The sequence below is a fragment of the Rhinoderma darwinii genome, chromosome 6 (assembly GCF_050947455.1).
Source record: "Rhinoderma darwinii isolate aRhiDar2 chromosome 6, aRhiDar2.hap1, whole genome shotgun sequence".
Lineage (NCBI taxonomy): Eukaryota > Metazoa > Chordata > Amphibia > Anura > Rhinodermatidae > Rhinoderma > Rhinoderma darwinii.
In genome coordinates this window covers 116,951,112-116,966,123 of record NC_134692.1, presented here as the reverse complement: position 1 = coordinate 116,966,123, position 15,012 = coordinate 116,951,112, and the positions used below count along the sequence as shown (strand labels likewise).

Sequence of the window (15,012 nt, the reverse complement as noted above, 5' to 3'; positions counted from 1 at the left end):
AAGGTACCTGTGAAAAGTGCAGCCCGGCCAGATTAACAGTCCCAGCGACTGCAGAACATACAACTACCGGAGGTAGAAGTGTATGACAATGTGCTCGCGTGTGTAGACCTGTTCTCAGGGGGGGCCTGAAGCATGGCCGGTATCTTCCCCACTGCAGACGTTGTGTGTAAGTGACAGGGGAACAATGGTATCCCAGGTATTGACCTGATGTTTGTACAATAAGATATCAGCAGTTCTCCAGATGTTATCCCAAAGTTAGTTTGTTTAATAATTGTATTTAAGAAGTGTTGTGGGAATATTAAATACTGAGGTTGTTTTATGTAAAGTTCTGGACCAGCCTTAGCATTGGACTATTAGAGTCATGCGTCAGATAAAAGGTACAGAAGTGGAATATTCCCATTAGAAAACATATTTATTTGTTTATTTTTATTTTTGTTGTGAAAGGGAAATTTTAGAGCAGAGAATTCTGTGCAGTGTATATGTGTATGTATAGATATGTATATAAAGAAGAAGAATCAATTTGTACGTTTTAGTTACTGACCAGTGTGAACGTTTGATGTAAAGATGCTATTTGTTAATGTTTTTCTTCAATTGGATTATCTGATTAAAATCAATTAATGTTTATGCAATGAAAAAGCTTGTTCTCCACAGGAAGAGTCCAACTGGGAGCGGAAGGCGGGAGAACCAGATTCTAACAGAATGTGGACGGATAAAGGAAGGTAAACGGTTGCACCCAATTTACTCTTGATGGCACTTGTTTTGATGGTGTATGACCTCACATATGCCCCAAGACTGCAAGGATCGATTTGGTAAGATCTAATTGGTATGTCCCAGGCTTTACAGCTGTTGCTGCTAAATTCTGTTAGAGCTGTTTGATTTGCCTACAGAACAGTCCTGGCAGACCGGTGCCAACCTTATCATACCCGCCTCCCACAAAGAGAACAGACCTTGAGAGGCCTTCCCAGGTAGAACGAACCAGATTAGAGTAAGAAAAATAGGTTTAAGACGCTTGTCAGATAAACATGTGGAATCTGTGTATCTTTCTGTGAGGTGGAGATGTTCCAGGCAATCAGCTGAGATCAAGGTACAAATCCTGCTGAAAGGGTATCACCAAGTGCAAATGAAATGTACCCAATAAGTTACACATCTTCTAGGTGCCCTGTCCATTGTAACAGAGAAGTTTTTCCTTATATAAAGGTGTTTGATGTCATTTAGGGGCCTGACATTATTGTATGTACTTAGAACAACGTTTATAGTGTATGCGGATGATGTTATCACCAGGTTAGTATTTATTTTAACAATTGACAAGAGTTGGGGGTCCCCAGCAAGTGCCAGTAAATATGAACTAAAAGACTTTTAACACGATAAACTCCATCACTGAGATGCGGCAGGCGCAGCCTGAGCCAGTACAACGCGTTTATCATGAACTGACGGCAGTGTCACAATTCTAAGCGGCCGCCCAGACAAGTAACTTGCCAGAGGAAGAGTACAGATGCGGAGGGTTTGATAGTCACAATACAACTCCACTAATCCGCCTACGTGGGATCTCACCCCAGGCTCACAACATGAGGTGCTATGTACAGCCTGATGACGTAAACTAAAGGAGACGGTGTCGGACAGATGAGAAGGACCAAACCAAGTCCTGAGGACATCAGCAAAGTAAAGACCAAAGACCTGAGTGAATCCGTCAGCAGGATCAAGTGTTTTGATAAGTGACCAGGAGGGGGTAATAATAACTCCCCCACTGGACACCAACGTAGTCTGACTCCACAATTGTGTGGGTTACCCTGAGGGTGACAGTCAGTGAAGAGCAGAAGACAGGAGAAGAAGAAGATGATGGTGTACAGGACTGGCAATGAACTGATGGGACCCGAGACCTGAGGGTGATAGCATGAGATTGGTGATAGCATTATGTTATTAGCTGAGGCCCTATTGTTTATAATGTCTGAGGTTTATAATTATAATGTGTGTAAATATGCCACGGTGCTGCAAATTACAATCTGAGGAGTTTTATGTGAAGGTGTGAGGTGAAGGTCACTGTGCTGCCCATGACCTGTCATATCTGCAGGGGTAAAGTCCCATTAGGACAGTAAGTGACAGTGCGACAATTATTACTGTTAATAAAAATGTAGACCGGATTAATTATATATATATATATTACAACCAGCAGCGGTTTGTAGATTATATCAAGACAACCATCCTGTATCCAGAGGAGAATAGGGAAAGTTAGGACCACTCCGACACCTTGGAAGTCCAGGTACAAAGGGGGGTTACTCATCAGGAGTAGCTCGTCTCAAGCTGGTGAAGAAATCCAAAACCCCTACCCGCCTGGTTCGAGTGGTCAGTGGTAGGTTGCTAGGCGAGACTCAGGGATAGAGTAATAATATTTTTAGGGGGGACTGTCAGGGATCATTACTATGTATATTGTCTGAAAAATATTATCCTCACACATATGTATATACATTTCAGTTCTTTGTGTAATATACTGATATATATAACAAGTTCTTTGTTCATGTCGGACACACCTATGGAAGACACCGCCCCCTGGAATGCAAAGAGGAGTGTGCAGAAGAATGTATAGGAAAAGTTACAGCTGGGGAGCGAATAGAATTTAAGCAAGTCACACATCTATAGGGAGGGGCATGTGTCTTCTCTGTGTGTGTTTCTTTGTTCTGAATAAAGTTCAGTTCCTCCTGGCTGACATTGAAGCTGTACCTCAGACATTTGTGTGGTGTACTTCTTTCCAGGCATGCCTTCAGCTTTCAATTTACAGAGGTGGTTATTCGGTGTGAAATACGGACCTGACATTACTAGTGGCACAGGTTATATAAGAGGGCAGATCACATTATTGTACAGTAGTCTTATAACTGAGCCCCATTGTTTATTAACACTTACATCACAGTGGCCTCAACTCCTATGTCACAAAGCGATGATGTCACAAAGCGATGATGTCACAAAGCGATGATGTCACACAGAAATAGAATGAGAGTGAGTGAGAAAAGAGAGAGATTGTGAGCGCCGTCTAGTGGACAGAAAAGTATTGGTGAGTACCCAGTTTATTCCATTTGTTACACTCAACAAGGCTGATAAGACTTTTACTGCAGATTATTATGCACCTTACTCCCCAGCCGCACATCTGATTCTACAGCAGCTGATTGGCACAGCTCTGCTGCATGGTCTTGGGCATCATATGAATAGAGGCATATATATCAATGTGACACCTGGGTGCTGTAAATTCAGGGGAGGAGGTATTGTGTGACGCATCCCACCATTATCTGCGTGGGATATGGAATTATCGTTTGAGCAATAATCATACAGTAAAAATCATTCAATAGGATACTAACAAAATCTCACAGCTGCCAGATTATCAGACGTTCTGGATTATGGAACGGTCATAGTTAAAGGATTGTTTTATCAAGTAAATTTTACCGATAAAAAGTCGCCCATATGATCAGCGGATCGCCACGTGTCTCACTCCTGGAACCTCAGGGCATATGGATAGAAGTGGTTTTGATGAGACAGCCCCTTTATAATGTTCAGGAAGACAGCGCAGTGAGACCCCAAATACGCAGCTAATGTTAGTCTATGAGTTTATGTACAATGGCGTGTATTTCGCTGGTGCGGTTTCTTTGTACAATCTATGTAAAAACAAAATTCAGCATAATTCATCAGATCCCATATGAAAGCCAAGTTTCCCCCATAGTGCCTTTCTCTGTCAGACGGTGTATGGAGCAAATCAGAATCAGTATGGAACCAGTGCAGCGACCAACACAGAGATCAATTTGTCTGTTTTGCCCATCTGTATAAAACGCTGTATTGGTTCATTATTATTATTATAAAAAAATCGTGTGTATGAGGCCTTAATGTGATTACATAATAAGGCTGCTTTATTCCAGAAACAGCGCCACTACTGTCCATTGGCTGTTTCTGGTATTGCAGCTAAGCCTCATTCATTTAAATGGGGGTGAGCTGCAATAGCAGACAATGACCATAGACATGAGTAGCGCTGTTTCTGTTTAGAAAACTGCCATGTTTTTCTAATCACCTACAACCCATTTAATCAGAAATCTCAACACTGGTTCTCTCTTCAATCTTCTGGTTTTGTGAGATTCCATATTATCTATCAGAATTTCTCGGATAATGCGACGCTAATGGTATAAGGGGGAATTTACATGCAGCAAAGTTGTTGCAGAAATTTTAGCAACTCTCCAATTCATATAAATGGGTCTTGCAGAAATCCATATTCTTGCTGCAGAAACAATCAGATAATTGGAACTAATTGGCAGCCAGAGAAATTCTTACAAAAAATCTGTCGCATGTGAATATACCCTGATGGTAATAAAAAGTTATTAAATATTATGTCTCTTTCCCATCTCCAGAGTTTACAGTCTCAGAATCTGTGAACATGGCGTCTTGCCATGAGAACATTGATGAGGAGAAAGGCCTATTGGCTCCTCCATGTGAGATAAACGAAGACGATGGCGAAAGCCCCAGCGCACAGGACGTGCATGACCGAACTGGAATCTCCTACACACGCTCCATCATTATTGTAGGGATTCTCTTCTATATAAATCTTATATCCTACATGGATCGGTTCACTATCACTGGTAAGTGGGGGGTGCTTACATTGTTTTCAAGGGGGGGGGGGCTTTATCAATGCTGTAGCTGTGGAGGTACCTATAATAACAGCACTCTGAATCTCTTCACATCATACATGTAGTCTAGTTAATAGAAAACTGCACAAAACATAGAGTAACTTTACATGTAGTTTGCATTGCTTTTTTAAATAGGGACAGTAAGGGACAGTCACTAACACTTATAGAGACAGTCGGGGACACGCGTACAGTACCTAACACTCATATGGACAGTCAGGGACATGAGTACAGTCACTAACACTCATAGGGACAGTGAGGGACAGGCGTACTGTCACTAACACTTATAGGGACAGTCAGGGACATGAGTACAGTCACTAACACTCATATGGACAGTCAGGGACAGGCGTACTGTCACTAACACTTATAGGGACAGTCAGGGACAGGCGTACCGTCACTAACACTCATATGAACAGTCAGGGACAAGCGTACAGTCATTAACACACATAGGGACAGTCAGGGACAGGAGTACAGTCACTAACACTCATAGGGACGGTCAGGGACAGGCATAAAGTCACTAACACTAATATATGGACAGTCAGGGACAGGTGTACAGTCCCTGCTGTTATCCCTATATATCTGTATACCCTATACAAGCCCACTCAATGTTTCCCCCTATAGTATCCCCCGGTCCACCTCCTTCATCCTCCATAACACCCACCCCCCACCTGCTGCGGCGCTTCCCTCTACTTCCTTGTGTAAAGCCGCGCCGCCATGGCACCACTCCCGGCTGCACCCTGCATGCCTGCTCAGCTGCTCCCTGCACATCAGCCATCCTGCCTGACCGTGCCACAGTAGGAAGAAGCAAGGCCTGGAGAAAGACGCCATTGTAACACATCTACATACAATGTGGATACGCCATAAATGTGTATAATGGGAATCCATGCATTGTCTATAGTGACATCTCTCTTTTATTCTGACAGGGACGCTGCCATACTTACAAAAATCATTTAATATGAAAGACAGTGGATCTGGCTTGCTGCAAGCAGGTAGATATTAACATAAAATCGTATTCTGTAAGTCACCTGGAATCCGCCATTTTAGGCGCTAAACCAATATTCTAGAGAAGGTGACCAATCTATTCACTGGAGTCTCATGATGTTACTGACACAAGGTTGTGATGTCATCAGTCTCTAGTGAAGAAATAAGATTCAGTCAGGGGAATGGACAGCTGATGGACGTACATAATGGTGCCTGCTGTGAATGGGCTGGGGGTCTGAGAACCGCAAAATAGGAAACCAGATATACTACATCAATTTCACTATAGGGCAAAAGGTGTCGCACAGTGAAGCTTTACATTAATGAATGAGAGGGGGAGGGGAATAACTAAAGTGGGGGTTGGGGAGTGAGGTTTAAATGCAGGATTTAATATAATTTGTCCATTTAAAAATTAATTTTATTTTGATTTTCATACTCCAGTCGTAATATAAAGAAGGTTGGAGAAAAATGCACCTAATGTATAACTAGGTGAATGTCCTTTAAAAAATTCCGAAAATCAATTCTACGCCAGCCACGAGCAGGATTTGCGCTATAATTTACTCCAATTTCTGGCATAAATTATGTTGAAATTGTCGGGCTGCAGATGGCAATGCCTCCTTCCGCTGAGCTCCATCTGCTTTTTAGAAAAGTGGCGCACGTGTCAAATATGGCACAAAACTCTAAATTGATTTTGCAAATTCAGGGCATAGAAAAGTTAATAAATCTCATCCACTGAGTCTTCCCGGTCGGGACTCTTCCTTTCACGTCTTCTCTGTTCCTTCTCTTTCAGTCTTCCTCTGCAGCTTCATGTTGCTGGCTCCAGTATTTGGATATTTGGGTGATCACTGGAATAGGAAATATCTGCTATGCATTGGTATCACCCTCTGGTCAGCCGTCATCCTTGGCAGCTCATTTATTCCTGATGAGGTAACATCCTGAGTTCATTATTACAGGGGTTTTACGGGATTATCACATTGATGGCCTATCCTTCTTCCATGTTTCATTGGTGGCGTTCTGACCTCTGGGACCCCAACGATCCACCCAATGACGTTTATGTGACGAGATGTAATACCAGGTACAGCCACCCTTTCGGACAGGCCACTGTGCCTGTGTAAACAATGGAAGAGACACATCGCTCACAAGAATGCCACGGCCCTTCATTGTGATAGTCTGTGGTCCTGGAGTTCAGACCCACACTGACCAAACATTCATTGTCTATCCTAAGACTAGGCCATCAATAAGAGTCCCAAAGTTAAAGATTTACTGAAGATTTTCTGAATGATTATTTTTTTTCCTCTTCCCCAGTATTACTGGCTGTTTCTGCTTATGCGAGGGTTGGTTTGCATTGGCGCTGCAATTTACTCCACCATCGCCCCCTCCATCATCGCCGACCTATTTATAGCAGACCAGCGCAGCCGCATGTTGTCCATCTTTTGGACTGCTATCCCCGTGGGCTGGTAAGTCTCCTGTGTAAACACATAAAATCCAGTACTTATGACAAGAGATCCTCTGAATATTTAAAAGGACCTTCTAGTATAGATGTAACTGAGTTTGTATATTGGAGAATTGCATGATCTGCAGTTTACATATAACCCTATGACTAGCAGAATTGATCTTACTGTAAAGACTATTGTGATTTCCTGCTATCACTTCACATTGTTCCTGATCACACCAAGATCAAGGATGAAAAAAGTGTCTAATATATATAATGTGTGCATATGTTTATACTGTTAATATATATGTCTGTATATAGTTATATTTGTGTGGAGATTATGGCCCATTCTTAACTTTAAAACTTCTTTTTTGCCTATTAAGTGGCCTTGGATACATCATGGGCGCTAAATTGACAAGTGCTATTGGTGGTGACTGGCACTGGACTTTGCGGGTAAGTGAGAGAATTGCGGGATTCCTGCAGGCAAACAACGATTTCCCTGTAAAGTCTTATTATTGGAATTGCTCCCCTTATCTGCTGCATCGATGAGCAATAAGTAGGGCACTTGGTTGCAGTTCCAGCTCTCTGAGTGTCCTTCAGGAACCTATAGAGAGCCATTTATGAACACTGACATATGGGTGTTTGTTTTTTTAGTCATTTCCTATTTTTCATTTCTTAAATCTGGTTTCAGTCACTTCTATTTATATATATAATATACAATGTCTCCTTCTTCTGAACAGATCATTCCAGGTCTGGGGATTATAGCCGTCCTACTGCTTCTCTTAATTATGAAGGAACCATCCAGAGGAGCCGCGGAACAGAATGGTCAGAAACACACAAACAACAATTCTTGGATGTCAGATGTGAAAGCTTTGCTGAAAAAGTGAGTGTTTTCTGTATAGTGATGGTTGTCGCTGGCTTTACCCCGTGTCTCTTGTGTCACTTACATTTCTCTCTCTCTCTCTGTAGCCCGAGCTTTATGCTTTCCATGCTGGGATTCACAACAGTGACATTTATTTCCGGCTCCCTCTCCCACTGGGCTCTATCATTCTACAAGCGGGCCCGGGTCCTCCTATACAGAGGTGATCCATGTCAGACTGTAATATGTCAATCTGATGACAGGTAAACGCTTATTTACTGGGTGTGCCAGGAGGTTGTGAGGGGGGCTCTCTGCCATTATGTCCATACTCTTCTCTTCTTGACCTGACTTTTGGGCAAGGCTACACGGTGAAGGGTCAGGGCTCCTGGTAGAAGTCTTATTATAGGGTGGGTTCAGACGTGGTGCGTTACATGCAGATTTTACTGAGGATTTGCTTCAGATTTCAACATTTACATTGCTAAGGGTGAAATCCACAGTGAAAATTAACATTTCCCCAACATGTGATTGTAGTACATACAGTGTTGTGGATATTTATTTGCCAAATCTTCAACAAATCTGAAATCTCCCCCTATAATGTATATAGACTGCTACATGACAGTCTGCTCTATACTGGCAAGATATTTAGGATAGGTCCATAGAGAGCCCTGTCTGTATCCTGTTGGTACAACATACATATGACTAATTGTTCCTGCAGGGAGCGGATGTACATATTCCATACATACAGGTTAGTCATGATTAATCAATCCTGCAGGGAGCGCATGTACATATTCCATACATACATTTTAGTCATGATTAATCAATCCTGCAGGGAGCGCATGTACATATTCCATACATACATTTTAGTCATGATTAATCAATCCTGCAGGGAGCGCATGTACATATTCCATACATACAGGTTAGTCATCATTAATCACTCCTGCAGGGAGCGCATGTACATATTCCATACATACAGGCTAGTCATGATTAATCAATCCTGCAAGGAGCGCATGTACATGTTCCATACATACAGGTTAGTCATGATTAATCAATCCTGCAGGGAGCGCATGTACATATTCCATACATACATTTTAGTCATGATTAATCAATCCTGCAGGGAGCGCATGTACATATTCCATACATGGAGGTTAGTCATGATTAATTAATCCTGCAGGGAGCGCATGTACATATTCCATACATACAGGTTAGTCATCATTAATCAATCCTGCAGGGAGCGCATGTACATATTCCATACATACAGGCTAGTCATGATTAATCAATCCTGCAGGGAGCGCATGTACATATTCCATACATACTGGTTAGTCATCATTAATCAATCCTGCAGGGAGCGCATGTACATATTCCATACATAAAGGCTAGTCATGATTAATCAATCCTGCAAGGAGCGCATGTACATATTCCATACATACAGGTTAGTCATGATTAATCAATCCTGCAAGGAGCGCATGTACATATTCTATACATACAGGTTAGTCATCATTAATCAATCCTGCAGGGAGCGCATGTACATATTCCATACATATAGGCTAGTCATGATTAATCAATCCTGCAAGGAGCGCATGTACATATTCCATACATACAGGTTAGTCATTATTAATCAATCCTGCAGGGAGCGCATGTACATATTCCATACAAATAGGTTAGTCATGATTAATCAATCCTGCAGGGAGCGCATGTACATATTCCATACATACAGGTTAGTCATCATTAATCAATCCTGCAAGGAGCGCATATACATATTCCATACATACAGGCTAGTCATGATTAATCAATCCTGCAGGGAGCGCATGTACATATTCCATACATGGAGGTTAGTCATGATTAATTAATCCTGCAGGGAGTGCATGTACATATTCCATACATACAGGTTAGTCATGATTAATTAATCCTGCAGGGAGTGCATGTAAAGACATCTGCCATTGAATGAAGTTTAGGGACTAAATCTTTACAAAGATAAAGATAGTTGGAGTAGTAGTCATACTAAGATCCTTTAATCACCCTTTATATCAAATTTTTTACAATCCATATGTTAACCTCTTTAACCCTTCCTTTGCAGCCAAATTTTTGGGATGATCACTATAATCACCGGAATCGTAGGAGTTGGAGCTGGTGTGGAAATAAGTAAAAGGTTCAGGAAGGTCAACCCCCGAGCAGACGCATTAGTCTGTGCTTGCGGAATGCTTGGCTCCGCCCCTTTCCTGCTCTTGGCCTTGACCTTGGCAAGATTCAGTCTTGTGGCCTCCTATGTAAGTTGCTGATGAACAGCTTGTTGTGATTGATGTTTTTCTGTTAATAATATTAAAAAGGGTGAAAAAAGCATATACACAAACATATAGTACCTGTAGATACATATATACAAACGTAGAGTACCTGTAGATACATATACACAAACGTATAGTACCTGTAGATACATATACACAAACATATAGTACCTGTAGATATATATACACAAACGTATAGTACCTGTAGATACATATATACAAACGTAGAGTACCTGTAGATACATATACACAAACGTATAGTACCTGTAGATACATATACACAAACATATAGTAACTGTAGATACATATACACAAACATATAGTACCTGTAGATACATATATACAAACGTAGAGTACCTGTAGATACATATACACAAACGTATAGTACCTGTAGATACATATACACAAACATATAGTACCTGTAGATACATATACACAAACATATAGTACCTGTAGATACATATATACAAACGTAGAGTACCTGTAGATACATATACACAAACGTATAGTACCTGTAGATACATATACACAAACATACAGTACCTGTAGATACATATACACAAACATATAGTAACTGTAGATACATATACACAAACATATAGTACCTGTAGATACACATACACAAACATATAGTACCTGTAGATACATATACACAAACATATAGTAACTGTAGGAACACATACACAAATATATACCTATACTTAAAAACTGTATATACCACTGGATACCATACACATCCAAATACACAGCTTTACAAACACAAACACACACATATAATACACATATACTGTACATTATTATCCAGTGTAAGGTCTATAGGCAGGTTTATTGCCCCCCTGTGCAGCACTTGTGTTCAGGGTAATGGATAAACACTTGTACTCTTCCCCCTTCACCATCCAGTCTTTTCTGAATGTTTTCTTTTCACTACAGATTCTCATCTTCATTGGGGCGTTGTTGCTGACGCTGAACTTTGCCATTGTGGACGACATCCTCCTGGTGAGTGATCATAGCTGAAATGACATTTATTTAGGCTTTTCTCTGTTTTCCTGCGTAGTCCATGAAATGCCACTGACTCTACAATAACTGCCAGACAAGAGACGGAGAACATTATAAGCGTGGACTGCGCTGTTTGCAGATATTATAATGCAGATATTTGGTCACTTTGTCTGGCTGCCATTGTTGAGTTAGGGTCAGTAACGTCCTTCTGTCTACTCAGAATCTCCTCTTGTTTTAGAGTGTGGTGACCCCCAGAAGACGCTCCACAGCGGAGGCCTTACAAATCATTGTGTCCCACCTGCTGGGTGATGCATGGAGCCCATATCTCATCGGAGTGGTAAGTATTAGTCACATTATCTTCCTAATGGGTATATGAGCAAAGTCTTAGCCTGACTGACCCCCAGTGTGAACAACACACAACAGACAAACATTACACATGAAGCAGACAGCACTAATACAGTACGCAGACACCAAGCAGACATTATCAACATTATCATCCCCCAAAAATCATATAGTACACATACAATGCCAATACAGCACCGATAGTATACCTACTCAGCTTATAGACAGAACGAAGACATGACATAGAGCAGTCATACCACATACATACAGCACAAATACACCAGAAAATATTCTTACCCTGCCATTGATAATCTTCCTAAGAAAAAAACATGCAAAACTCTTGCCAATAAGTAAAACTGGGGCTAGCAAAGTTTTAACCAGTGCTCCTCATGGGCTGAAGGTCGGAAGCTCCTCTGCTAACTATGGTGAGGAGTTTCCTCTTGCCACCTCCTACCATGTGCTGTCACCAGATTTCCCGAATAGTATCCAGCATCTACTGTCTGGAAAAAATATATACACTTGTGTTATTTCTAATAATTCATCTTACATAACAATGTGTTGTCTTCTTATCCTCAGTTATCTGACCTCATCCGCAAAGGGAAGCCGGAATCTGACCTATTGATGTTTAACAGCCTGCAATATGCCCTCATGGTCTGCGTTTTCGTATCCGCTATTGGAGGAGGGTTCTTCTTGGCAACTGCCCTCTTTCTTGAGAGAGATCGAAAGAGGGCAGACATAGAGTCCCAAGGTATGTACCCTGTCTGTATGTGTATGTTCAATGTTTACTCATGCCTCCTGCAGAATTAAAGTGGAGATCCACCAGTATGGTCAGAAAATGTAAAATATGGACTATATCAAAATCTGTATATTCTGCTTTATGGGATTTTTGATTGATTGTAATTTGTCTGACAATTTAGTCTTGTGTAAATACCTGGGATGTCTCAGCTCATTAATACTAGAGTTCCTGATGCTTATTAACAAGTGAATATCTGCTATTGGTCCAGGGTGCAGGAAGATTAACCCTTTTGCAGCCAGGGTTTTTGGACATTTTGCTTCTAGCAACCTGTAACATTTTCACACTATTGACATGTATAAATAAAACCTAACTTGCAAAATAAAGTCTCATACTAAACCCTTATGCCTATATATTTTGTAAAAGAGGACACCTGACACATTGTCAAACTGCTTTTCTGCACTTTATGCACACAGGCACAGTCGTGCAATTTTGTGTCAAAATTAAATTTTTCATAAAAATGCATAAAATGAATATTTGTAGCTAAAGGTGTGACCCAAACAGAAAATTTGATGGTACATATAGGTGCATAATTATGATTATGTAGCTACGTAATTTTTCTTTCCCCTATACAAATGCTAAGGCTTCGTCCCTTTTTACCCCCAGATTAAAGAAGTTGCTGCAAAAACATGACATTTTTTTATGATTTTGCAAAATTTGCGGCAAAAACACAAATTGACAGCAACGTGTGAACACACACTGAACCTAATCAATAATCGCAAATCCCTCAACCTAATCTAATACGTTTTTTAGTGGAAGTAGTTGAACACAAAGACATTATGGTGAAGTCTTTACTGACTGATTGAAGTTTTTTTCCATCTATCAAATATGTTTTATTTCATGAAATACATAAATTGCATAGATTTAAAGATATCAAATCAGAGCACTGATTGGTAATCTGGGCAATAAAGCCAGATTTTACCTTAGACAGTTTTGATGAATGAGGCTCATAGGTGACGTTGATAGTTCACAATCTGTAACTTCTCTTGTAATTAACCATCTAGTATTGTAAAGCAGAACAGTATTACATGTGAATGATCTGATAATGTATTCCTACCTCATTAATCTTATTATTTTGTTTTACCTCAATAACAGGATGATGCATTCGGACATTTATTTACACCATACCTCAAGATCAGAACATTACATCTTGGAATGTCCATGGCTGAAATACAAGAAAGGCATCAAAAACTAAAAGCATCAATATTTTGGAGCTCTAAAGACTTTCACCATAATGAGCAGCAGGGCTCTGCTTTGCTCAAGACAAAACTATAATGTTTCCAAACAACCACAAATGGATTCTCTGCGTGCAGAATCAAGGACACCACACAGCATAAAGTCAACATGTATGCAAATGGCAGGATACCAAGCAAGTTGGCAGTGGTAGTCATGACTACAAAGCTGCCATTGCCTACTCTGTTACTGGTTCCAGTGGTTGAAACATTATAGATACTATACCGACAATTGAGGAAACTGGACCTAGATTGTCTGCAATTCCAAAGATTGCTTGAGGAAGAAAACGAGACCAACCTCACAGACTCATTTATATGGAGCTTTCACTGACTTCTTCCTCAGAAAAGCATCCCAAGGAATTTGCAGAAAAGACTAACAGCAAACTTAGGTCCACCTCAAAGGAATTTTTTCTGTGCCTGTGGCTCGGCTGAGTCACAGTGCCAGCCTGGAGTTGACTAATATTTGGACTACAGATCCAAATCCCTGGAGTCCTTGTGAAATAACCTCACAAGGAAAGACAAATGTATCTGCCTGTGGCTCGGCTGAGTCACAGTGCAAACTTGGACTTGAAAGAAAAATCTTTGGACTACAGGACTGTATTCCAAAGAGAGCCTTAATGTCGCAACAAATGATAAATGTCTCTGCCTGTGGCTCAGCTGAGTCACAGTGCCGAACGAGACCCGATTTATTTGTCAAATAACATCATAACAAATAACAAATGTCGCTGCCTGTGGCTCAGCTGAGTCACAGTGCCAAATGAGACCTTACAAAGAATGACAAATGTCGCTGCCTGTGGCTCGGCTGAGTCACAGTGCTATGATGAGTTTTACCTACCACCAATGGCAACTACCAACAAAAATGCAAAACAATGCTTGCCAAACTTTAATACCCTTCATCTTCATTATACCAACTAAAGACACTGCAGTTATATACCATCTTTAGATGAAAGGACGAATTTTAAAACCATCATGTTCATGACTGCTTTTAATATTCTTACAAGTATACCAACTTTATGGAAAAAATGTAGTCATGCTATTTTAATAAAAATATATGATCCGAAAGATAGCGTTTTATTATATAGTAGCACATTATTATAGTATACTGTCTTTACTTGCTGGTTTATTACACATTCTGGATTATTAGATAGCTATAGGGAAATGCTTCTGAAAGTTATAAAAACCTATCAAAGGAAGAGTCAGGATTGAAATGCAGGAATAGTCTAAAAATGTGATTGTTCCACAAACAAAACGTATTTCCTATTCACAGGATGTCACGATCCGTGGGTATGTGGACCAACTAGTCCGCACCGCCGTAGCAGAGTAGCAGCTGGCCAAACAACAGTCCTACTACAAGATTACCTTTAATAGTCCAGACAGTAATGGAGGCTCGGCACGGATGAACTTGTAGACACCACACGAGGTGTATATCAGCAGGCATGACCAGTGGCA

General features: G+C 40.7%; 1 protein-coding gene across 1 annotated transcript; it reads left to right on the top strand.

The window, feature by feature from the left end:
* The first annotated feature begins 4,405 nt into the window (after positions 1-4,405).
* LOC142656628 (protein spinster homolog 1-like) lies at positions 4,406-14,616 on the top strand. Its single transcript, XM_075831552.1, has 12 exons — positions 4,406-4,607; positions 5,576-5,641; positions 6,421-6,557; positions 6,936-7,087; positions 7,446-7,515; positions 7,803-7,945; positions 8,032-8,184; positions 9,996-10,185; positions 11,131-11,196; positions 11,435-11,533; positions 12,115-12,286; positions 13,427-14,616. Exons 1-12 carry the CDS (start codon positions 4,406-4,408, stop codon positions 13,429-13,431), a joined length of 1,455 nt encoding a protein of 484 aa, XP_075687667.1. The 3' UTR covers positions 13,432-14,616.
* The last annotated feature ends 396 nt before the right edge of the window (positions 14,617-15,012 follow it).